The sequence below is a fragment of the Tyto alba genome, unplaced genomic scaffold (genome assembly GCF_018691265.1).
Source record: "Tyto alba isolate M040663 unplaced genomic scaffold, T.alba_DEE_v4.0 Super-Scaffold_6, whole genome shotgun sequence".
Taxonomy (NCBI): Eukaryota; Metazoa; Chordata; class Aves; order Strigiformes; family Tytonidae; genus Tyto; species Tyto alba.
The window spans coordinates 48,792,409-48,818,539 of NW_024881327.1; the positions used below are offsets into that span (position 1 = coordinate 48,792,409).

General features: G+C 42.9%; 1 protein-coding gene across 2 annotated transcripts in view; it reads right to left on the reverse strand.

Annotated features, from left to right (window-relative positions):
- Nucleotides 1-4,454: 4,454 nt before the first annotated feature.
- Nucleotides 4,455-26,131, reverse strand: part of FGFRL1 (fibroblast growth factor receptor like 1) — a 178,610-nt gene continuing 156,933 nt past the window's right edge. For both annotated transcript variants that reach the window (XM_042808251.1, XM_042808252.1), the window contains exons 4-7: nt 17,980-18,060; nt 12,279-12,563; nt 7,980-8,333; nt 4,455-5,033 (exon numbers count right to left, since the gene is read on the reverse strand). In XM_042808251.1, the coding sequence (XP_042664185.1) occupies nt 4,624-5,033; nt 7,980-8,333; nt 12,279-12,563; nt 17,980-18,060 (1,130 nt within the window). In that variant the 3' untranslated portion in view covers nt 4,455-4,623. The remainder of the gene's footprint in view (nt 5,034-7,979; nt 8,334-12,278; nt 12,564-17,979; nt 18,061-26,131) is intronic.

Here is a 26,131-nt window from a genome sequence, read left to right on the forward strand (position 1 = left end):
TAAGTTTACAGAACTCTATCGTCTATTAACACAATTCCAGGCTTTTATTCCTTTTCTTCTGTAACTTTTATTACACAGACACCGACATAGGCACGCTCTGCCATCCTGCCTTATTTTAATGTGTTCAGTTAGATTTTATTGTCAATGACTGATAAAAGTTTTCAATTTGAAAGGGACCGAATGTACAAAGATTGTCCATACAAAGTTTAAAGATGGCACACACAAACTGGCATGTAAGGCCGTGTTTGATCTGTAATGCAAATAAACAAAGATGATGAGCTTTAAGCCTAAAATTCCTTTGATCTTGGAAGCCTCGTGGCTTTAAAATTAAAACTGCCTTCTGTAACACAGCCTGGCATGTGCATTTATATGCCTATATGTACACAAATAGATAAAATAAAATATTTTTGTGTTAAAAATAGTCAGTAGCTAATATGAGACCATGCTTTTATTTAAACACCCTCTATTCATGATGAAGATGAGCCCAAATCTCGTCCCACTGAAGAAAAACAAATTCAAACATAATCAGGACTTGGCTGAATTTATTTAGACTAAGGAAGACTTTGCAATACATGCAAGGCACAATCAAGCCCTAAAAATAAATGACATGCAGTAAGGTATGGGAGAGAGTGACTCTTAAAAGCACTTACAGGTACCCAGTGGAGGCAAATAATTCCTCAGAAATGCAAAATCCACCCAGGCACATCAAGCCAGCTCAAGGTCCAGACAAGATATACAGCCCCTCTTAAATAGGGCACATGATGATACTTTCAGAGGGGGAAATTTCACATCAATTGGGATGCCCAACAGAAGATGCTCAAGAGGGAGCTGATACCTAAGGCAGGATGAAAACCCAACACTTTCTGCAAATTAAGACCTTTATAGCATCTCACAAGGAGCATCCAAAACCCGAGCTGACTTCTCAGCACCGTGGTTGAGAGCTGCAGCTGCACTTGGCTGTTGCATCGTCCATGTTGAGTGGTCTTCTGCAATGTTTATCTTTGGAGATCTCTCCGTCAGCATCACTAGATATTTGTCTCTAAAAGCAGGAGCTTTAAAGGGCAGAAAGAAGCCACTCTTTCTGCTTGAGCCATGTGGCAATATGTAAAGTTTTTGACTGCATGGTACAACACTACGGAGCTAGATCACAAAGGGTAGAAGGCACTGGTGGAGACCGCTATGCTCAGAGTGGAAGATTGTGATGTATGGGAAATGCAGGACTGCTTATTTTAACGCACTAACCCTCTCTCTGAGAGTCAGAGGTATAGCTGCCATTTGAAAAAGTGCCATATTACAGTCTCTTAGGGTTTTCTTAGGGCTGAACCATACAAAGGCAGAGTTCACTTCCAACTTTGCAGCTGGTATGTTAACACAGCATGTGTATAAGTGTCTTCTCACTGCAGCACCAGTGCAGAGGGCAGGGAAGGACTTCAGGCTTTCAGGTAGATCCTGCTTTCTGCCATGCCCCCACTGCTGCTGAAACGCTGAAATGTGCTGTAGCTTGGGACACACTGAGGTGCAGTAAGTAACTTCCCATATGTATGAGATATGAGATGTGGCCCTTAGTATCTCTCATGGACACACTTACTTACTGCCTTCTTAAAATAAAGGTGATGCACTTAGTGTATAAATGTTTTTCAGTTGTTTTTTTGTTTAGTTTTGTTTTGGTTTGTTTTGGTTTTTTAATGAAATGACTCTGTAAGCTACCACCATTAAGAACTCCTCTCTAAATCACACCTTATATCGGAAGAGAACCCTCTGTGCTCACATCTAAGTCTCCCTGAAGCTGAAAGGATGCATACAAAGATATCCATGATCTAAATTTACATATTATGGACTTCATAAATTTGTGTTAACAAAGCGTAACTGAATCCTCCTGCTGAGAAAAAATAAAATAAGCAATGGGTTGCTTTATTATAACCTCTACAGGAAGACCATCATGAGGGATGGTTTTCCTGTAGAGGTTGTAACATGGATTTCCTACTACAGCACACAGGAAAGCAGCTGTGTGCTGTGCAGTGCTGTACTGTAACAGTGCCAGTTGGTAATTCCATGTGGGTAGAAAGGTCTCCCTCTTCTGCTTCCTCCGCCTCCTCTTCCTCCTCATTTTCCTCTTCTTCTTTCTCCTCTCTTCCCCAGGGTTATTGGATGGCTCCAGCCAGCACCAGCACAGTGGGCAGGAATGGAGCCACTGACCCAGGTGGCTGAGGCAAAAAAGGGACTTTTTGGAGCAGCGTGTCTTGATGGAGGAAAGTGGGAACTTATGAGCTTTGCTGAATCGGGGCCCCATTTCACAGCACTACGGCTGAGCAAACAGGGAACTGTTTGGTTTGCTGGTGATTCAAACAAGCCAGCAGAAAAATCACTGCAGGTCAACCCAGAGCAAATACCTTCAGAAACATTCAGAGAAAAGCAAAGCCTAAAGAACTGTTTTGTTTCAGGTTAAATTAAGTGTTTCACTTTTAAATGGAGCAGCTGGTTTCTTGAAGATCTCTTTCATGGAACATGCTTGAGAAGGAAGTAATTTCAAGCTTAAAAATGGGCATGTTTCAAATGTTCTGGGTTTTTTTAACAGCAAACTTTAAGTGAAACTCAAGTGAACAGCAAACAGCTGCAGCATGGTTGAACCTGCCTTTTCTAATGAAAATTTTGGCCACTGAAGGCTTGGGTGCCTCTCTGTGGCATGCAGCAGGATGAAGGTGTGAGCCCTCCTGGAGTGGAGCAGCTCCCCGAGTGCTTTTCTTACTGCACCCAACAAACCCTCCGCTGACTCCTTCAGCAGCTGCATTTACAAATGAAGTGTTTCACCTACATTTCATATTTTCCCCTCCCAAGCACCCTGAGGCCAAAGTTCATTTTACAGGCTCACAAATTATTATGTTTTGATTTACAAAATTTTCTTTGAAAAAGAAAACCCATTGCAGGCTTGTGCTTAAAAACCAAAAGTAATATCCTTCCTTCCCCCCCACCCCCCCACCCCCTCCAAAAAATGCATAGTGAGCAGAGAACTTTGCTACTGAAGATGATAAGGGGTCCATGAGAAGTGATCTGGACACTGCAGACCCTCACAACCAGAATATAAACAGTGGGAAACGACAGTTTCTGATGGAAAGGGTGGCACCAGCAGTACCTGGGATGATGTTAGGAGATTACAAGTGGCTAGTGTAAAAAAGGCATAGAGATAGATGACCTCGACGTTAGAAGTACAGTTGGTCACATGCTACATTGACTGTATTCTGAGCATGGCATCTATAGAACCTGAAAAAAAAATCTTTATTTTCTTTGATCAAAAATACGTATAGAAATGCCTGTTTCAAGGAAAATATCATACATTTTTTTTTTCTTGTTTAACAAAATAAATTAAATATACATGACTTCTGTTTAAACTCTATATAGAATTACAAAGGTTTTATATTTGCAATTGGATTAATTTCCAGTCCATATAGGTATTTAATATGGTCCTTATTTATTTTCTCTTCTTTATGTTTTTATTGTTGTTTGAACTGCAACAAATTTGCATCATTTCCAAAATGTTATCTGAGGGGAGGGGACAACCACACACAACCTAGGTGAATATTTCTTGAATTCATTTTTTTCTATAAGAGTCTCTCTTTGTTTCTTACTCTTTTTTCTAATGTTTCCGTGTATTTTGCATTGATGTTGAAAATCCAGTAGCTTGTCACTGTGAGCCATCAGAGGACAGCGTGTTTTGCTTTCTTCACCATCAGCAGTTCAATTATTATTATTATTAATTATTATTATTTCTTAAATATAAATATAAAGGTGTTCTGTACAATGTTCCTTTTTCCTTCTTTCTTTTTTCCTGGCAATGGCATTGAGTCCTAGGACTGGGGGATTGGAGCACTTGTGGTTTGATCCGCAGAACGTCCCATGGGGAAAATGATGCCTTCAACTTCCAGAAATCAAACCAACCAGCTTGGTTTGCATTTGAAATTAGTTTTTTCAGACCTTCTTGTGTTATTTTTTTCTTTCCCCTGGAAGCAATTAATTGGTTATGTCTTCTGTTGCTTTGGCACTAAACCTCAGGTACTTTAGAGCTCGAGTCACTCAGAGTGGGACAGGGTGGGGGCTTCCCACTGGAACAAGTGATGTGCAGCAGGCACAGGAACAGCCGTGCTCATCCAGAAAAGCACCACTGTCATCTCTTGCTCTTCTTGCTCTTTTTAGCAACACAAGAAGTAGGTGGTGGTTCACGTCCTTGTCTCCTCTCTCACTTGTTGCCACTTTGATTAAAAAAATCCGGGAACACTCCACTGTTGGAGACGGCCGCCTCTCTGCTGAGATTTGAAGTTCCTTCATTATTCCTCGGCTACATCCTGATTGCAATAATTAAAAAAAAAAAAAAAATCTCTTTTCTCTCTCTGTCTTTCTCTATTATATATATATTTATATAGATAGATATAGATATATACACATATATATATACACACATACACACACGCATATACAATTATATATATATGTATATATATATTTAAAACTATATATATAATCTTTTCTGTCTGCTTTGCCTATTGCTGGCAGTGTGAGCTGACTTGGAGCAGTCTCTTCTGAGGTACCATGAGGAAAAGCCCAAACGAGCTACTGTACACGGCCACCCTCTTAGCACTGGTACTGAATGTGCTGGTGCTGATGGACCTTGCCCTCCACGTGCGAGTGGGTGTGGGTGTGGATGTCCGTGTAAATCTTTGGGTACATTTTTGATGCCATGGCCGGGGCGAGTGCAGGCCCTTGGGACAGTAAATGCTGCTGCTGGGCGACATATTCCTCATAGTTTATGGAGGAGATGCAGTCTTTGTCCGGGACCTGGGAGACACAGATCCTGTCCCGGGGCTGCGGCCGGTGCACGGGGGCAGCAGCTGGAGGGGAGCAGGGTTTCTTCTTGGTCTGGCAAAGCCACAAGAGGATCGTCCCAAAGATGAAGACAGCTCCGGCAGGGATGCCGATGATCACGGGCCAGGGCAGGCTGCTGGCCGAGGACGGGGGCACAGGTGCACTCGGAGGCTTGGGATCTGGACATTATGGCAGGAGAGAGACAGAAAGAGTTAATTAAATGCAGGCAAAGTGGATTCAAAACAGATGTCATACTTGGGCTGGCTTTTGTACAGGCTGTCTGGCAACCCTGCCAGACCAAGTAACAAGGGAGAAATCAAGCCAGCACATGATGTTTGGTAACTGCTTTGCTTTTCAGTGCTCCTGGAAGGACAAGCAAGTTATTTTCTCTGGTTTAGGGGTCAGGAGGGGAGTCTTTGGGGGATTTTTTTAACTTTCTTATCCAAGTTTTAATGGATGCACTAGAGCCAACCCGAGAGAGTTTCCTAACACCCTCATTCTGCGTTGGAGTGGGCTTCGCTGCCCAGATTGGAGGCCACAACACGGAACGTGTCAGTAATACCTCCGTGTCAGCAGCTCAGGAAGCACGATCGAGTTGCGCAGAGCCACGGCACGTTGCCCACTTGCCTCTGACAGGTGTAGCTGTGTCCGTGTGGGTTTTAGATGCTATTTAGTATCCCTGTCTAGCAATACTGGAGCTATTCAGCACTGCTCTGCCGTGGCAGGCATCGTGAATGTGCTGGTTTTTTGGAGGGGTTGTCCTGAGTGTGTTGTGTGGCTGAAGGAAGGATGGGAAAACATAGGTGAGCTGGCATCCCCTCCTTGGTACCCAAGACATGGAGAAATGAAAGTTCACACAACATTAAAGTGAGTGTTCAACTCCCCATGACAAATGGGCTATATCTCCACAAGTCTCTTTGGAGCTGCTGTTGCTTTTCCAAGGGCAGCAAATGCAGCTACTGTAGGAGATAAGATGCTTCAGGCAGCATCTTTCACACCTACCTCCCCCTTCCCCTCTATGCTGTTGCCAGCCTGTACATCCCTGGGTAGCCACTCTGGTTTCTCAACTTGATCTCTTGATTTATAGACCCAAAAGGAGCTCTGGGGTAGGATCCTAGATATCAAAATCCCCATCTAGATAGCTACCTGCTGGGATTTACAAAGCCCTGAAAATTACCTAGGCACAGAATTCAGCTTGCAGGGAGACACTCAACGAACTGAAAATCAGAGGCTATCGAAATTGCCAAATATGTTGTAATCAAACATATATCACTTAACTTTCAAACCAGACTTCTTTAAAACACTAATGTCTTTTTCTCTCCTTGACAAATAATCCTACAGCTAGTTTGAAATATTAAATATATACCATGTGGTCTCTTTGAAGTCAGAAGGACCTATACTGTTGACCGTAATAGACAAAACTTTGATTCACCAACAGTGGAAATTACAGAATAATTTAGACTGGAAGGGGAGTCTGGAGGTCATCTGGTCCAGCCTCCTGCTCAGAGCAAGACAGGATCAGAGAAATGACCCATTATCTGACCACAAAAACTACAGTTTTCACGTTGGTTGGCAGAAATCCTCTGCTGGGCTGAAATGAAAGTGTTTTGATATTCATCTATGCTGTTCTTCAGAGCTGTCTATGTCAAATCTGGTAGATTTACAAGCAAAATGGTGTTTTTCTAACTCATGGCCTTGCAACCACATCTTTGCCTCTGAGGGCAAACTGGGTTTTCCTTCTCCGTCACTGCCAATAACAACAGGCCTGCAGGCTCTGGTTCTGGTATGAGGCCTCATTATATTCCCATTTAAATTAATGGAAAGTCTCCCACTGATTTCAGTGGGAGCTGGATCAGATTCTCAAAGTTCAGAAACTCCCAGAGGCTTTGAATTATATACCACCCACGCAGCCTTTTCCTTGGGATCAATAGGCTTTCAAGTTGGAGTTTAGTCCCAAATCTAAGTGATGCAAAAGAAGACACCAAGAGCATTCTCTTACTTGGCAACCCACTGTCAGTATCTAAATTCAAGCTAGTGACTCTCAGTGGCTTCTGAGACGCAGAGCTTTGGTGATCGGTGAGCAGAAGAAGCTGTGCTGTCTTAGTTACAGCACTCATGAGCATTTACCCACTACCTACACAAAAACCATTCCTAACAGCTTGGGAGAGTTAATGATCTCATTATTTCACTGGTGTCTTGACTAGAGAGACCCCATTAGACCTGACAGCTAAAATGTTCTGATACTGGCTCCAGCTCCTGAATTCTCTTAGCTGTGTTGTCCTTGTGACAGTGAAGGGAAGAAAAAGCAGTAAGATTGATTTTTGTCATAAAACTGGTGGATCTGGAGATAGATTCACACAGCAAGATAAGGAAGAAAGAAATGTCCTTTTCAATAAAAAATATTTATCAGGGCAGAACTGCACAGTCAGGCTGCAAAGGAATAAATGTCAAAGAGAGGTTGGTGTGGCTCAAGCACACTTGATATAGCCTCAGTTGGATGTGGCCATGAGCTTTGAGGCCTGGGGAGAGAAGGAAGCAGCTGTAGTTTGGTACAAGGGTCCCCAGGGGATCATTGGGTTAGAATTTAACTTATCAATCATTCTCTCTTTCACACTAGTTCTTTTCCTTTCCTTGTGACCGGGACAGTTTTTATTTGTCTCTCATTTTATGGGCCTCTATCATTGTTTCCTTTACCAGTAAAAGCAATATAAATAAGAGCAAGAGAAAGGAGAAATGTGATGGAATGGGTTTTCAAACTGTGCTGTTGTTCAATTCCCCTCTCATGTTCTGCACCCTATCACTGAAGTGATATAGTGCCTACAACTAGAGTATCTTTTCCCAGCTCAACTTCCATAGAGGAGCAGAGCATTCATTTTATTTCACCTTGCTGGAATTATTATTCTCCATGAAGGGAGAAAAGGAAACATCATAGAGAGGATTTCAACAGGGTCTGATTTAAATTAGGGTTGGTTTAGTCTCTCATGCATTCTTATAAGAACTGGGCTAACATAAATCAGCACAGCATTACAGAGAGCCATGGAGCCCAATGGGCATCAGTAGTTGTATTAATAAATAACATGATGCAGACTATTGGTTCAGACGCAGGGGAAAAATGCGAAACTCACCTGGCAGGACTGTGAGAAAAGCACTGCGAAAGCTGTAGCCCATGGTGTTTGCCCCTAGGCAAATATACATCCCTGCATCCTCTTCCTTGGCTCGAGTAATCATCAGTTTGTTCAGGTAGGAACCATCGGGACGGGACCAGACCTCCCCAGTGGGCAGCACAACAAACTTCTGTCCCCCAACATCGATGGTTGAGTTGTACTTGCTTTCTGTGCCATACTCCACCCTTTTCAGCCACTGGATGACGGGTTTGACGTCGCTGCGGACTTTGCACTGGAAGGATGTGGTCCCACCATAGTCTACCGTTGTGTTGACGGGGTGTGTCCCTGTCAGGATGGGCTTCGACCTCGTCCTCTCTGCACATAAACACAGGGAGCTCCATGGAAAAAGGTGTTTGCCAATCTCATTAAATTGTGATTGCAGAAGCATAGGAAAAAGGTGTAGGAGGGATGCAAAATAATTGTCTGGTCCAACTCCCTACCCCAAGGCAGGCTGAGATTTCTGCAAACCTCTCCTGATATAAATTTGCCCAGACTCTGCCAAAGCCTCTAATGGTAGATGCTCTCCAGTCTCTCCAGACAATTCCTCCACTGTCTGAGGCTTAGCACGTCTTTTTTTTTTTTGTGCTCAACCTGAATCTTCTGGTTTCTAATAAGGAAGTTACTCTATCTGCATCAGACCTGGAGAAAAGTTTGTCCTCCCTCTTAGCTCTTATACTCTGGAAAGTTTTCTTCAGCCCTCTCTTCTGTATGCTGAACAGCCCTCCTAACTGATAAGCAAACAAGGTCTTAAGAATCTCATATAGAAAGTTTTTCTGTCTTTGCTGTGTTTCTGCTCTCTCAGGTCACTCATGAAGCATTTATATTTGGGTACCCGGTTTTTGATGGTATTACTTGACATCACACAATTCTGATCTGGCCTTTTTGCTCCTTGGGAAGTATTGTAAGTCCAGTTTAGTCTGCTGAATTTTCCCATTCCCTTGCTGTACGCTGCAGGCATGGGATGTCAAAAGGGGCCATCCTACATTGTACTCTTACTTATCCCCATGTCTCAGGGACCATATCCTAGAATAATGGGATCTTAATGATGTACCTTGACCTATAAGGCCATAGGCTACAGTGATCTTTCTTGAGTCTTGACCAGAGAAGAAAAATGGCCTGATACTAGCCAAAAAGGCCAAGACCCATTTCAGGATTAAATTTGGGCAATAGTACAGGTCTGGACACAAATGAAGTGGATTATTTCACTGTAAATGTTCACTTGATATTGACCCTGATGATGTCTTTCCAATGTTTATAAATATCTGAAGGGAGGGTGTAAAGTAGATGAATCCAGGCTTTTCTCCATGGTGCCCAGTGACAGGACCAGAGTCAATGGGTACAAACTACAACAGAGGAGGATCCTTCTAAGGAAACACATATTCTCCATCAGAAAACACATTTTTACTCTGAGGATGATTGAGCACTAGCACAGAGATTCTGGCATCTCCATCCTTGGTGTTATTCAAAAGCCATCTGGATGTGGCCCTGCCCGAGCAGGGGGGGGTGGACCAGATGACCTCCTGAGGTCCCTTTCAACCTCAGCCATTCTGTGATTCTGTGATGCTGTGTCTCTTACTACCATGTCTGGTAGGGTGCAATTTACAGGTGAATATGATAGAACCTTATGTATTCTCAGACACAACCTCATTTTTTTACCGGATTATTTACCAGTATATATCCATTGAGAACCACTGTGCCTACCCGCAGTTTGGGGGCAGTGAGGGGTAGGGTAAGATATGTTCCTTCTCCTTTCGGTCTTCCCAAATGTTCCCTAAGGACAGATAAAATTGGATAGGAAAAGGCCCCTTCTTTCACAGACTAATGGCAGACTGTGGATATTGTCTCATCTTTTGTCTGGCATTCCTTCAGGAGATATCTGCCCATGGGGACCAAGCTCTACTGGAAGCCATCCATCCACTGCTGGGGGAGCTGAGACCACAGGTACTACCGACGAGGAAAACCTTCACTTCATCCTCACCTCCCTTCTTTTATTATTTCTTTCTTCAGTCTAATCTTCCCCCCACTCACTATGGAGCAAATTTTTTGTGGAGGAAGAGCTCAGAAGGCTTTTTCTTTTCTAGCCAATAATAAAATCTTTCTTACTTTTTTTTTTTTTTTTTTTTTTTTTTTTTTGCCTCAAGTCTCAACTGATGAAGGAAACAAGATGGTAGGAAAGGAAATCAAACATAAAAGGTTCACAAGACCATCCTTTCCAGCTTTTCATTGGATTGTGTCAACACCACATAAAGTTAGAGGAAAAATATATCCTTCATTCTGAGGAATGTTTAGATTTTTTTTTAGTGCTAGCATCAGAGAAACCAGTCACAGCTTCCAGACAAGGAGGCACTGCGAACCTCTATCCTAGGCACAGAAAGAAATTATGGTATCACAGTGGGTGGTAACTGCTGGCAATCATCAACTGTTTCTGACAGCAAATGCTGTTGGATGGAGCATGTAACAAAACAGCTCCCACCAGCATTGGCTTTGGGGTGAGAGGAAGGAACAATGGACCCTCTTTCAAAAACTCAGGATACATTCAATAATGAGGTCTCTAAAGATGTGCTTGGGAAACAAAAATACCACAGTGGTCTCTATAGGCTTTGCCTTGAGACTACAAGCAGGAATCACAGCTGGGGAGACTGAGACTCAGATAAGCAGGACTTAAGAGTGGAGGCTCAGGGGAAAATCAAAAAAGAAGGAAATTGAATAAAACCTGTAATGCTCCACAGAATGATGTTAAAAATAGAAAGATGTCTGAAAACTGCTTAATGCCCTTATCTCCTTGACTCTGGTTCCAGCTTTGGTTACTGTTTTCACTCCTAGCCAGCAAAAGCTAATGAAAACAAAGGTTACATACATCTTTAAGTTGATAAAAACCAAGATAAACAGGGACACAGAAAGGGGTTTGTTGCTGGTGCTGTCTGGTTTTGATGAAGTGAAAATGCCACAGCTGCCATTAGGATGGGGCTTGATTCATTTCCCTGTCTCTGCTCCTGGTTTTAGTGTAAACACATGTTTTTACTGTCTCCACACAGCTGCATCTTTATCAATCCCAGATGTCCAGCAGGTTTGTGCCTTCGGAGCCCAACAGACCTCCCCACATGTGCTTTTAATTCCTGTGATTCTAGAAAAAGGACTTATCAGAGAACAGATTTTTACCTTTAAGAACAATCTTTCACACTGGGATAAACCTTCTCATGCTAAAATGTATGCACAGACAGACAAACAACATGCTTTCCATGTGGCTGGAAATACCCTCCATGCCCCTGCTCCTCAATAATGAAGGGTATTCAATCCTCCCTCCACTCAGAACATCTTCTTCACTTTCTTGAGTTGGCTGCTCTATAATAATTTCCATGACCACTTATGATGATGTCATAGAAAAAGCACAATGATTTAAGAATAAGAGCTCTTCTCTGGTAGAATTAGGTAGGATTTGAGTATAATTATCTTCAGTAACAATAGAGGAAACAGGAGATTAGAGACCAAGAATCAGAATAGCTAGATAGCAAGAAGAGCAATTTACCCCACCACAATGCAGGGTAATCCCTCACAGCTCATCTTCTAAGGGTTGAATCTTTAAAGTGGTGTAGGCATCTAAAGATACAAACAGGATCCTAGTAGGTTTGGTTTTTTTTTTTTTTTTTAGTATCTCATTTGTACCCACCTGAACCTTCAGGTGGCCAAATGTTTTGTAAAATCTGGCCCTAAAGCCTTGTCTGGTCAATCACTCTAGTCATAAGATTTTTGCTAATTCCCTTGAACAACTTCTCTAATGAAGTGGGCCTCCTATTACAGCTATCTGGACTAAATTTTCAATTGATTGGTTTCAACCTATTACCACTCTGATAGAGTCATCTGGGCCATCCTAAGTATTTCCACCCCCTCTTCTATGGTACATGAAAGGGCTTTCTCCGTTAGTTCTCAGTCTGTCCTTGAATTGAGTCTGTTGGTAGCGTAAGATTGAACTGGGCATTGCTGAACTTTTATTATGCAGTTGCCCTTAGAGACGACTGTTTCCCAAGTAACCCTCCTCATTTCAGCTACTAAATTGTATTATTGCTACTCTGTTTTGCCCAGGTTTTAGGGTTATTCTAGAGTTTCAGTGATATTTTCTCTGTCTCTGCTGATGTTTTTAACAATTCCCCATTTCTGTGTCCAGCTATCAGCATTGCACAATTGTCATCACGCTCTCTTTACTCAGCCAGCCCCCCTCTCAAAGCTCTCTCCTTGCCTTTTCACCCCAGAAGCTGCACTTACGGATCACTTCAACTTTGTATGTTGCATTGATTTCTCCAACTTTGTTAAACACTCGGCAGGTGTATTTCCCACTGTCCTCTGGCTTCAGGTTCTTCAGGTTCAGTGTCCACTTTTTCTTCTTGTTCTCCCCAATCTCCTGGGGTGTGAGGGGCTTATTGTCCTTCAGCCATGTGATATCAGGCCGTGGGTTCCCACTGGCCACACACTTCAGGCGGATGGAGCTGCCGACAGGACGGGCAATCACTCTGCGTCTCATCTTGGCAGGCTGCGTGAACCTGGGCCGGGCTGCAAAAGGTGTGAAAAAATGACTGTGGTGAGCAAAGGACATGCAAAGAAGGATGCTGCTGTCAAGTGTTAAGGTCAAATTGTCTTGAGAGGAACTCAGCAGTCCCATACATAGCAGTGTATCATTCTAATATCAGCTCAAGCTGATTTCCTTAGAAAGGAGACACCATCCAGTCTGATGCATTTGAATGTCTGCTGGACCGCTGTGGCCACTGCATTAGTCTTCTGCATAGCACAACCCAGGAATTTCTCAGTGTCCATAAGGCAACTGTGTCAGACCTTCTCACAAAATAATACCAAGATCATGCTATTGTAGCTGAAGGCAAAATGTGGCCTCATAATCACATTATAATTGTTACCATATTCCATGCCACAAATGCAAGCCCTTAGCCAAGACGAGAGGAAAAACCTCAGATTCCTGTCAGGCTGACCATTTTCTTAATCTTTTACTGGTCACTTAATTTTCTGAAGATGTTTTGCCCCTTAGTTCTCACTAGCTTTAATGGAAATTAGGAAGAGTCAACATCTTTTCAATATGTAGGAAAGACTTAGAAGTGTGCCAGGCTTTTGTACATTGATCTGAATGTAAGTGTATGCAATTAATTCACCATTAATTTATGAAACATTCATGTTGGAAGGCCTGAAGAAGCAAACAAAGAAATGGAAAGACCCAATAAAAATTTGATTTGAAAAACCCAATAAATTGAGTTTTTTATTAGAAGATACTCCATGCCAGTCCATCCCAAAAATGGAGAAGCTGAAGCAATAGCTGCTGGTGGACAAAACCATGGGTTAAGACAGTCACCTCGTCTTAGCAAGGAAATCATCAGTATTTCTAATGGCATGGTTCTAGTGACAAGAACACTTGAGAAATGCAAGGTCCACACCTGGAAAAATCTGAAACTTGGCTGCACCTAACTTTAATTCAGATTATGTCAGAATTCCAGAGGGAAAAGAGGTGGCACATTTACAAACCAGTAGGTTTACTGATATTACAGAGTTTTCCTGTGAAGTCATGAGTTGGTCTAACTAATCAATGGAAAGAAAAAAGTTCTTTGTAAAAACTTTTAAGACAGTTGAAACAATAGAACATGATCTGTTGCACAACAACGGCTTGTAAGAATTCAAAAGAAATTACAAATTTCTCACAGTTATTTTAATTATGCGACGCCAGTCCAGGGCCACTTCTAACAGCAGTCTCCTGCTGAGATTAACACCACTGCTGGCTTGCACTTGGCACTCTCCTACTTCCAAAATACTCATGCCAAAATCACCTGTCTTCTTTTTTTATTTTGGCAAAGCCAGTTTCTCCTCCAAGTCCATTCAGCATTTCCACAAGAGGTTTCTCCCTCTGCTTTTGAATCCTGTTTCTTGCTTACCATGATCTTACTCTTCAGCCCCAAATGGCAGTCACCCTGCATTTTTGTACTCCCCTGGTAAATCCTCCCTGATCCTTTTATTGGGAAATAAGAGAAATAGGTAATGAGTGGCCTGCTCTGTGGCACACTGGGTTGAATTATGTCCATCAGCCACTGGCCTTCACCAATGGCAACTGGAAAGCCACAACCTCAGTAGCATATAACACACCAAAGACAAATGAGAATGTTGTGCTTCAGGTATCAGGGAAGTTAGCTACAGGACAGCATGGTGGGACTCTCTACTAAAGAGCCAGACCTGCTGCCCAGGGCTGAGGACCAGAGGCTCTGGGATGCGCATTATAGCAGAGTTTTGGTGGATGGAGGAGGCTGGTCTGCAGCTTCTCTGCTCCAAGCCCTGGGGAACAGTAGCCATTGCCTTCCAAGGTCTGAGAACATATCCCTTAGTCCTTCCCCCACTGCAGCCTTGCCCAACATCCCTCCCTCTCAGAAGAAGACACCCTTTGGCATACCACTCTCTTCAGAGTCCTTTTCTGTAGGGGAAACCATCTGCCTCCGCAGCCTTGCCTTGACTCCCTTGGCTGTCATTTTGGGTCCCAGCCATTTCATGTTATTTCAAACTCTTGCTCAGAAATGCTTTACTCTCTATACAGAGGCTTTCATGTGTAATCTAATGAACAGGAGCAACTCCGGCACTGAAAGTCTTTGCCCTGACAGCTGAGCAGCAAGTGTGACATACTAACCCACTCCACAGGTCATAGTGTGTAAATAGCTGGGTATTCCCTTGGGGGTCTGCTGCAAGAGGAGGCCCCCTCCCAGCAAAACCAATCACCCTCCCAGAGAGACAATTAACCCTGTCAGAGCTGCACGTTGTGAGAAATGACATGCTGAAGTTTAAACCAATTGAAACGTGCTGATAAGGGCTGTCATTGTGGAAATTGAGTAAATGTCTGCAAGGTGCATGGGGAGGTTAAGAACCAGCCATGAAACGGGTCTAAACAGTTATCCTCTAATATGGCAGGAATTTACTTCGAGATGAGGAACTGCAGGTCCAAATCTTCACTGGATGGGATTCCTGGGCTGGGATTAACATATCAAAGAGCAGGTTGGAGACAGGACAGTCACACTGCCCATACAGAGTGAAGCGTCAAGTGAGTGACTCTAAGCTCTCGCTTTCCCTTACCTCTTCCCTGCTTCCACAGCAATATTTCAGAAGGACTTGGTGGTGTCCCTGCTTAGTAAGGGCATTGAAAGACAGAACTGTCTTTCCTCCCATAAAAGCAGGCCTGTAACATTTCTGATTTTACTCCCACTACAATTCCTGTTAATCTGTCTGGAGTTTTGCATTCACTCCTCGCACATTGTTGCCCAGATACATACCAAACTACAGGTAAAGCTAAACTTCTTTGGCTCTTTCTGTCTTTCTTTCTTCTTCTGTTTAAAGAAGGTTAAGTGATTATGTGGTCTCAAAAGCTATCCAGGCTGTGTGCAATATGCTGAAACCAGATCCCATTTACACAGTCCTGAATGTTTCCTTGACAAAAGCCTGAATTGGATAAGTTTAGAAAAGCCAGTTAACAAAAAAGGAGAAAGAGAGAGAGACACACACACACATAAGAGAAAAAGAGGCCCAGCAAGCACAAAGGAGGAAGAAGGAGAGGGAGAAGCAGCAGTGTGAGAGGCAGAAAAAGTCTCTTTTGAGTTGATGCTAGTAAATGTCTGTCCCCAAATCTGTACCATTTACAGAAGTTTTGCTTGTTGGAGTGCCAGCAAAGGCCATTACAAAGTGCCTCTGTGTTATTTATACTTCACATGCTTGTTCTCCACATCACTTGGCGTTTGGTTCATAAACATGAACCACCCATTTGTACAGTATAAATTATGCCACTCACAAGAGCAAGGGAAAACACAAGTGGATGGGGACAAAGAGACAGTGTTGTGTATGCGTTCCTTGCTGAAATGCTGTTTACCATGAAGATTTATTCAAGCTAATAAAAATTAAAAGAAACAGAAGGCTGTTGGCCGAAAGATCTGGGAAGGAATTCAGCAGTATCCTCTCTCTGTGGGACACCTTGAGGTGTATGGATTTGTCCCAGAGGCTCCTATCAGACTTTGCTTATACAAAATGAGGTGGTTAGCTGAAACATGTAGTCCACTGTGATCTGCCACAACTGCCTCCACAGAGTGACAGTCAGTACCACTTCAAGCTTTCATGATACTTAAACAAAAAAAGTGCCATGATATGACTAGGTATTGAAATACTTTCAAGTCTTTTGGATAAGAACTCTGTCAGTTATAGGAAGACGTGGATGGGGGGTATCTGTCTTTCCCCACATCAGCTCCCTGCTCTTGATCGGGACAGGACTTATCCCCAGCAACACCACTCCATGATGGTAGCCGGAAAGCAAAGTGGAACATTTTTTTTTTAATGATGCTTCTCCTCTCCCACTTCTCTAGGGCCCAGGGTTCTGCAAACAGAAACTTCTCATTCATCCATTATCCTCCAGAGACCTGCAGACACACACTTACCCTTCCTGTGCATCAGCTCACATCAGCAATTTGCTGGTGAACACTGCTGGATGGAAAGGGCTTGGCTATGTGTGTGGCATGCCACAGCCATTTCCCTGCTTGGGGAGAGGAGACAGGAGGGAAAGAAAGGGGAAAAAGCAGGGGTACAGGAACACTGCAGCACAAAGAAGGACTGGGCCAGGGCAGCACAGAGTGAGACATAATCTGAGATTTTCAATGTCTAATAATTTTAGTAGTGCTTACATCCTTTTTCATATTACTGTTGTATTGATCCATCATCCACCAGCTCTATCAGGAGCACATCTGCCATGGCATTCAGTGTCTGCTCCTATCTCCACCAAGGTAATGAAGAGTGGAGCTTTTCTTGCTAGCTGCTGAGTCCCTCCTGAAGGATTCCTGACCTGTAGTTTATCTAAGCCACCCTTTCTCTAGCTCTGTAATGTTTTCATCCTTTTCCAGAATGCATGGCAATTACCTTCCCCTCCCAGAGCAAGCTCTGTCTCAGATGAATCTGTAATTCAAAGCTATTATGGCACTGCTTCCTCCAGGTGTGGCCTGGACTACACCACAGCACACCACATCCCTTGTTTGCCAGCTCCTAAAGAAAACTGGCAGCAACTCAGGTGGTGGGGACTCATATGGTGAAAGCTTGACAGGTTCCACCCCTACCATTGCTATGAGGTTACTCCCTGGCCATGAATGTGGTACAAAGCCACTTCTGCATTATAAAATTAAAAGGAGGTATGTACTACTGCAAGAGAAACATGTAAATACTGTGCTTCATCCCTTGAGGTCATAAACTCACATCACACTCCTGTCAGTAATGTCCAAAAGCTGTTTGGCATCAGACTGACAACTTATTGTCCTTCAAGGAGTGCTTGGACCAAACTTTGGACCCGCAAGTCTTGCGGTGATTCAGAACCTGTTCCAAGTGAGATTTTAGCAGTTCCCCAAAGCTCTGAAAAAGCATCAATATCCTATGTTTGAACAGTCCAGGGCTTAGAGAAGTTCATGCAGGTGTATAAAAGAGAGGGTAATTTTAAAAAATGCTCAGCTTTGGCCTAATGTTAATTCTCTTGAAATGAAGTCAGACCTCTCATTTGCCCTCAGTGGGAGCAGTGTTATGTTGGCACTGAAGGCTTCTGGAAATATTGCTGTAAAAGTCAATATACCTTTTATAAAGAGTCTATGAAAGCTATAATAGTTGCACATGCAAAAGAAAGTCACTGCCCAGAAAAACAAATGCAAGGGAGAACCATGCTGTGCTATATGGCAGGGGGCCCTACAGCAGACCATGGGTTGTATTTTGCAGAAGGACCCTTGGATGGGATCCTTTCGCACCGACATGTTCAGCTGATGCTCTGTTTATTATTTGACCATCTGTAGGGAGAACTCACTCCAGTCACTCTGCCTTGCCTTTCCTTCTGCAACTGAGAAATGTGCCACATATACAGCACTACAGCACTGAACCAAGAACTGAGGAAAAGCAGAAAACGTGCACTGCTCCTTACCCCATTGCTTCCCAGAATGATCTTCATATTCTCCATTGGATCCTTCAGGTGCCTGGCTATCCTTTCCTGAGCTGGCATCATCTGCAAAGCAAAGGAAAGGGAAGATGTAAAGGTCTCCTGCAGTGCAACAGTACGGTAAGAAGAGTTTGCATTTCCTCCTGGAGGCACCATGCAGCTGAAACACATTCAACATACATTTGGCATCCACATCCTGGCACTTACAGCCTGGCCAGTTTAATGAACAAATTAGTTTGCAGCTTAATGAGCTTTTCGGCAGGCTACCAAAGCAATGGGAGATTAATCAATGTTTCCATTAATAACTGACAAAAGTCTCTTTGTTTATGCTTACAGGTTGCTGTTCCCTACGAGAAGCTGATCTGTTGTATGTTTTATGCAAACAATATAAATCAAAATTACAGATAATTAAACCTAGGAGGTGGGGGAAGACTTATGTGATGAGTCGCACAGAGCACAAGCAGTGGAAATAGGGCCACTAAGTTGCTTTTCAGCTTCCATACAAAATCAGGAAAGCAAACAGGTCCGGGGCCAAATGAGCCCTCAAGGGATGCTGAATGCAAAGCTATAGCTGGAGAAAGCAATACAGAATTGAAAAGCTGTTTATGTTTTGTTTTGTTTTGTTTTGTTTTCAATTAAGATCACCCATCCACCTGTATCAACAACACACCACTTTGGCTGAGGGAGCAGGAAAGTGTCCTGAGCCTCCTTTTGCAACCCAGGTGATGCTGGAGGCCTCATACCTCTGCAGTGCCCACATGGGAAGTTTTTTTCTCCTCCAGTAACAGCCTGACGTTCACAGCACAAGCACTCGGCTCAGAGTAACCTCTTACAGTAATGCATCACACCAGGAAGGAGCTCCACCTGAGGCACTATGGGCATCTACAGGTGACGGCGCAGCAAAGCGTGGCTCTTCTGGAGCTACTTCTGGTGCTCTAAAGGTAACATAACTCCACACAACACCTGGATTTGAGGTGAAGATATTGATCAAGAGCTACTCAGCTCCTAGCTAAAGTGCACTGAAGTGTGTTAAGTTTGATTTTCAGAGACAGGTCAGGTGAAGGCATGGAAAATGTTCACCTCAATAAGGAACTTCCCTGCAAAGGTGTAAAAAAAAATAATCAAGAAAAGTGGAAACATCTGACCTAAGGAATTAATACCACAGAGTGCCCAACTCCTAAAACCCATAAGAAAAAGGTCTCATGAGCAAAAGAGAGAAAATTTCTTTCTGTAATCTCTGCAGCAAAGAAGAAAAATTTATCTCAGGTTATAGATTAGCAAGTTGCCATGAAAATGGGCAAATAGTAGAACTTCTCCTTACAGTTGCTTCAGAAGTTGGGTTGTGTTTAAACAATGTCTCATGCATAAACTTGTGTGCAGCTTTTGTGTAAGAAGAATGTGTGTTTAACCTCATTGTCACCCCAGTTTCTGCTATTTTGGAAAATCACCCCTTCTCTTCAGCATGGGGCATTTTATGCCAACACATGCTCCGCTCTCGTTTGCCACTGTGTCTTAAGCAGAGAGGATGCAATGCCATATGGGTTTGTCCCCCCTCGCCCCTGACAGATTTTTCTCTTCTCCTTGTGGTTACTTGGGCACAGTTTCCCCTGGAGCTATGTACAGCTGTCACTTGGAGGGAAAAAGAAAACTTTCAGGGCAGCAGCATGCTGTGCTCTTACTTCAGCAGCTCACGCTAGCTGACTGCTGCCCCTTCCCACCTCCCTCTCACCCGGCTTTCCCGGGGCATCCAGCCCAAACCACAGGGAAACAGCATGAAACACAGTCACACTCAGGAAAGATCAACTCCTGCGAAGTGCACTGAGTACAAACGTACCGTCCAGGCTCTGACGGAGCTGGCCCACAGCCTATGTTATGGAGGAGGCAAGTAACCCGTGTGCTGCATTTTGCAAATATTTTTTTATAACCTTGGCAAACCGAATGCAGGGAATACAAATATACCCATTATATATGATGGCTTGCATATGACAGATTGTCTCCTTTCAGTCAAAATACTGAATCGATTATCTTCTGGCACTTGTACAATTTTTCACATAAATATCAGAAGTGCTACGAATGAAACTTTGGATGGTCTCTGACAGAGAATTTAGTAAAACCCTTAGCACAATAAGAAAAATGTATTGGGTAACAGAGAAGAAAGAAAAACTGTGGTCAGAAAAGTAGGATTCCTGCCCATTGTTAAGTGGTGAATATCTAAAAAGTAGTTAAGACATTTAAGTGGCGATGTTCTGTCAATTATATCTTAATCCTACTCAGCTTGATGTACAAAGAGCAGAATATCCTCCCTTGCCTCCTGCCTCATGTTACAGTATGTCAGCCCATGTGCACTCCTCCTGCCTACACACAAGGACTGACTGGCGTTCTCAACACCCCTTGACATGCTGCCAAGCTTTTGATGTAAGTAAAATTGCTCTGAATCTGTTTGATCCTTTGAAGATACTTCTTCAGTTGTTATCCTGCCAAATCGCAAACCTGTGGAATAACCCATCAAACCCAGAAAAAATCATTTTGGGGGGAAAACATCAGGATAACTAATGCCACCATGCTGAGCCTATGCAATAGATAATTTGGCAGGGGATCAAGATTGAAATAAATAACTTCATGCATTTAAGCATGTTGGTTTAGATCCATTGGAACTCATTTCACGTTTGTTAGGAATGTGGTAATGTTAACAACATATAGCATAACTCTTCAGGTGGGGGGAAATGTCATAAACATGGAAACTCATGTGGAGTGAAACTACTCCTTCCCATCCCCAGGGCTGCACACTAGGTGAGGGATGTTACAGCAGTCTCCTTTCCAGCTGCAGTATGCAGTGAATTGTGCTCCTACCTTCAGTGTGACTGGATATGAACAAATTCACACTTACAAACTGTAGGAAAAAAAGCTGATTCATGTGATCCAGTAACTGGATGAAACTCAGTTCGGGAAGATTTCCTGAAGCCCAGGAATTGCCAATCAAACTTAAAAGTGTGAGTGACCCAGCAGAATAGCCAGTGATATAACAAAAAAGTGTTAACCTGAGATGTGAGTGACCCAGGGTTAAAGTTCCTCTCCTGCTGCATTCAGAGATGGATTTGAACATCCCCTCTTGCACCTTGGGTGAGTGTCTTAAGCTCAGAACTATGGTCTCAGAGAGCCAAAAAAGAGCTTATTATTACATAAAGTGGAAGAGCGCTGTGGGAGACAGATATCTCAGGAACATCCTTAGGATGGAAGACCCTTGTCTAATTCAGAAATTACCAAGATTTGACTTCCACCCGCCCCATCCAAAGTTAGTACTGTGGCTGCATGGAAAGAATCTGCCTCTCCCTATTTTGAAGAACTTTCTTATTTATTTACTTTTAATATAAAGAGGTTTCCTAGGGCAGGGAAAGACTTTTGCAGTTGTTCTAGTCCCCGTGCTAACAAGGATGGATGGATACCTTTCTGTACCACAGATACACTTTGGTCAGCCTGCTCACTCACAGGGAGCAAAGCCAAGTTTCCTGAAAGTTCAGAGGTATCTGGTTCAGCACAAATCTGCAGTCTGAAGCCTGGTAATAGTGTCAGATCTGAAGAAAAATTTTGTTTGCATTTCACCCCAAGCTTTACAAATGCAACTGGCAATACTCTTATTAGACAGATAGCAGACCTGAAAAAACAAGCCACATTCAGATATGTATGACCAGCATACAAAACAATGAATTAGTAGCAGAAATCACATGAGTCTTAGCTATATTCAAAAATGACCTAATAAGCCGATTGCTTACTCATGCTCTTGTCACCTCCCACAGAGGCAGACAGGTCAGGGTGATAAGTACATACAAAAAAAATTAGCCTGCAGCCAAAGGGCAGCAGGGACCAGCTTTGCAGCACTGTCAGTTTTGCTGCCAGCAGATTACAGCAAGAGGCAGTGCTAAGAACGATGAGCTGCTGAAGTTTCCTACAAGCTCCCTTTTCTGTGACCTATATTGGAAGGTTATCCTGTACTGGACTTCTTGGACAGTATCACAGACTTAGGAGAGCAGCCAGTTGGAAGATGAAGTGGAAAACCTGCCTTGAAAAATAATCACTGACTAATTTTATGTCACGAGTATCTGAAACTAAAATAATACATACATGATTTAGGTGTCCTCACTGTACAATTTAGTTCCATGGTGTTACAAAGAATGTTGGCTGGTCAAGAAATCTGAAGTAGGAGGCTCCAGTATCACGTCAGGTGATAGACTTGGAGACATGGGGCAATTTCATGTAGCCCCTTTCCCTCCAAATACCTCACTGGGCCATACAAAGCCAGGATGGATCCAGAGGCATCATCCCGTTGTTCAGGAGTGTCATCCCAGTGGCGTGATGCCCAGCCGCTCTCCAGCCATTGCCTCTCTCTTGCTTTAAGACCTTGTTCCAAGGTGGTCTCTAGGTCTGAGATGCCACAACACTGAGATGCTGGTGCTGTGCTGGGGAAGTGTGTGGTGGGGTGGTAAGGGGCTGTCATAGGGTTGGTTTTGCATGAGATTTGACACATTTGGGTGTATGAGGCCTATTTCTCAGTGCTGACGTCATGGGCCAAATTGCCCTTTCTCACCCCAGAAAGCATGATGTTCTATGCATAATGCTTGCCATGTGTCTTTTTGGTCTACCTCCTGTCCCAAAGCAGTCTGGATTTCTGCAGAAAAGGAATTTCTGTATGTAACTCCATCAATTGACAAAGCACTTCAGGGATCCTATGGGACAAAGAGTGCCACATAAGCGGGGTATAGTTACTGTTTATTACCATAGCAGAATTGTTCCATTCCCTCTTAAAAGTTAAAACAAATGGAAAATTCTGCATAACGGTACAGCTCTGAGAGAAACTGATGGGAAATATTCACAGACTGTTACTGATCCTGGATCAAATTTTATTTACCCACAGACTCTCCATGAAGGCTTCGTGTTTTAGCTGAACTGATATGACTAGTTTTCAGGCCAATACTACGTGCTGAGCATCCTACCACAAGTCAAAACAGCAGCCCAAGTTTTGAAGCAAAAATGTAGCCGTAATATTTCTCTATGATTCACAAAGTTGCTTTAATTTGTTATAATGCAAGGCCCGTCCCTGCTCTGACTTGATGGAACCAGCTTTGGAGTCTTTGATGTCAGAGGCCTTGAAAGCCCCATTTCACAGATGAGCCAGCTTTGCATAAATAAACAAAGTGACCTCTGAACTGGAGCCTGAGACCTGAGCACACTTCAAAGCACTGGGGGAGGCAATGGGGGCGCAACAGGGAATGAAGTGATCAGCATGCATCATTAAGGCAGCCCCCGCTCAACACTGCCGAGGAACAAGGGGTGTAAATAAAAGGAGGGAGGCAAGCGGGGAGGGAGTGAAATGAGGGGGAAAGTGTTGTAATCCAGTCAGGCTTGAACAATTATAATGAGGCCTTCTCCGGTGGATGAATGAGAGAGATCTCTCTGAACTCCAGCTTTAAGAGCTGACTCTTGCATTTACCCAGATACATCATATTTGCACATCATATTTGCTCCCTGATGTCCTTTGCTGCTACAGATGTCTAGTAGAGGGACGAAACACAGGTTGCTTGTGGGAGGTGGGTCTTGGGCCTTCCTAGGAGTTAAGTCAGAATTTGTTCTGTTGAGCCTAACCAGTAAAAGTGAGGGGTGGGAACACATCATAAACTTAGACCAGAAATTGATTGGACTTATTTTTCAGTAGTCCTGGTGGTGCAGTAGAAAGAAGATAAACACACATTAAGGTAAGTACAATCTGAAAAGTCTGTCTCTGCAGTTCATCTCAGATAAATTTAGGATTTCCTGTAATACTTGCTGGAATGTAAGGGGAAACACAAGGAAAAGATGATTCTGTATTTTGTGTTAGTGAGTCTTCTGCTATCCTGACTGATTCATCTGATGCCCGGATGAATGGTCCATGAGGTATATATATAGGCAGGCAGTAACAACTTTATCAGTGGGTTTGTGGGGATTAAGGCACTTGCTTCCCCCAGATCTCCTTAATGTGGATTAACACTTTAGGTTTCACTAGAATTTCAGCTGGTATTAACCTCCAATGGACAGGGAAACACATCTCAACCTATTGGCTAGCACATGATTTCCATCTGAAAGCTATAACTGCCAGCTGCCAGGATTTTATTGTTCATCTTGTGATATTTGGGGTGTTTCTGGAAGACTACTTGAAAATCTTTTTTTTTTTTTTTTTTTTTATTGAATAACAATTCTTAACATCTGTGATTGTAAAGATGAACTCTACATAAATATTCCCTAAAAGCTTGGAGAAGGAACAAAACACTAATTTTGCAGATCTTGAGATTTTTTGGCTTGTTTCATGGTTTTGTGTGGTCTGAATTATGGCATCAGGACCCTTGGGACCGGTGATACATAGATGAATCCCAAGGCTGATTTGAAATCATGAAAAAGATTAAGATGCAAAGTCCTCATCTTGACTAATTCTGTATTTCTTCCCATCAATGAGGTCTAATTTAGCAAGCCTCCTTTTTGAACCCTCCTTTCTGCGAGACGCACACAGAATAAAACTCCAGTGAACTTATCCCACTAACACAAACCTGGTGTAAATCTTAGGTACTATTTTGAATGGTTTTTGTAATTCCTCCATCAACCCTTCATCTCATGCTCACCATTCCTTAACCTGCCTACTACATTAACAGTGTCACCTACTGTATTAACAGTGCTTATGCTATGGAAAGACAGGAAATGTGTTTAGAATTTATTTGGAAAGGCACAGTGAAAGCAAAGGAATGGGAAGGGAAGAAAAAAGGTCTCATGGAGGAAACCCCTCTCCTTGGGCCCAGCCAAACAAAACCCCTCAAGATGAAAAAGAAGAAACCCACTCAGATGAGTGTATAGCCAAAGAACACTCTACTTTTCTGAAAAAAACCCTAACAAAATCAACACAAACTAAGGTTACTGGCAGAGAATTTGCCTCTGTAACAAGAACTGAAGACTTTACTGCCTACGGCTTTTGACTCCAGTTGGGCCAAAAATAACCAGAGGTATTGATATTGGAATTTCCTGAAAATAAAAATAAAAAATTATTGTGTTAGTGGCTTTCTTGGTATTTTCAGCTCTGGCCATTTTCATGTGAATTTCCATGCAAAAATTTTCACGGCTTTCACTTCAGCCCCAGCACTGGGAATCTCTCTGTAAGCAGGATGCTTTGCAAAAGAAACGTTTGCAGCCCCCATGCCTCCTGAAACACTGGAGAGGTTCCACAGTCTGCAGACCAAAGCCCTGTCTGGGGAGTGACGAAACAAGACTTCTGCCCCTCACACCTCTAACTCACATTTTTAAGTTTTAATGATGTACAGGCCTGACTTATTATCTGTAGATGACAAAACTCTTAAATGGTGGATATTGTTGCATCCCACATCTCAACACACAGGTTAACATATATCAGAAGTGACTGCTTTAAGGCCAAAGAAGATTTAACTCCCTTCCACAGAATGAAAGAAAGAGGGACTATGGGGTAGCATAGACATATCGGAGTCGGGTTATTTTATGGGCTGGTACCAATGTAGCTCCAACAGTACCAGTAAACCACTCCTACTTCACTGGAGAGTTTTAGCAGCCCACAGAGAATCTAGCACTGCTGTGTGTAAGCTGCTACCAGCACCTGAGCTAACTCTTTTACCACCATTTCCTTCTTAATACTGCAACCTCTGCTGGGAATCCAACACAGACATAACCCTGCTCCATACACTTGCAGACCACTAAAGAATGCTGTGGTTTATAGTTTGGTCTTGATTAAAAAACTTTGGTATGGAAGGGATCACATATTTCCTTAGAGAGGAAAATGTGTAAGGTGGAGATCTGGAACTTCAGAGAAGTGGGGTATTTTAGGCATATAAAGGAATTAACATGCAAATAATGAGATAGAAAATGAGAATATATAAATTGAACATATATGAAAGCTTCCCAGAAGAACATCTGCTAGGCTATGGAATAGTCATCCAGAAGAGAAAGACATTCTATTTCATAGAAACATAGAATCATTTAGGCTGGAAAAGACCTTTAAGATCATCAAGTCTAACCGTAAAACCTAACACCGCCAAGTCCACCACTAAACCACGTCTATAAATACCTCCAGGGATGGAGACTCCACCACTTCCCT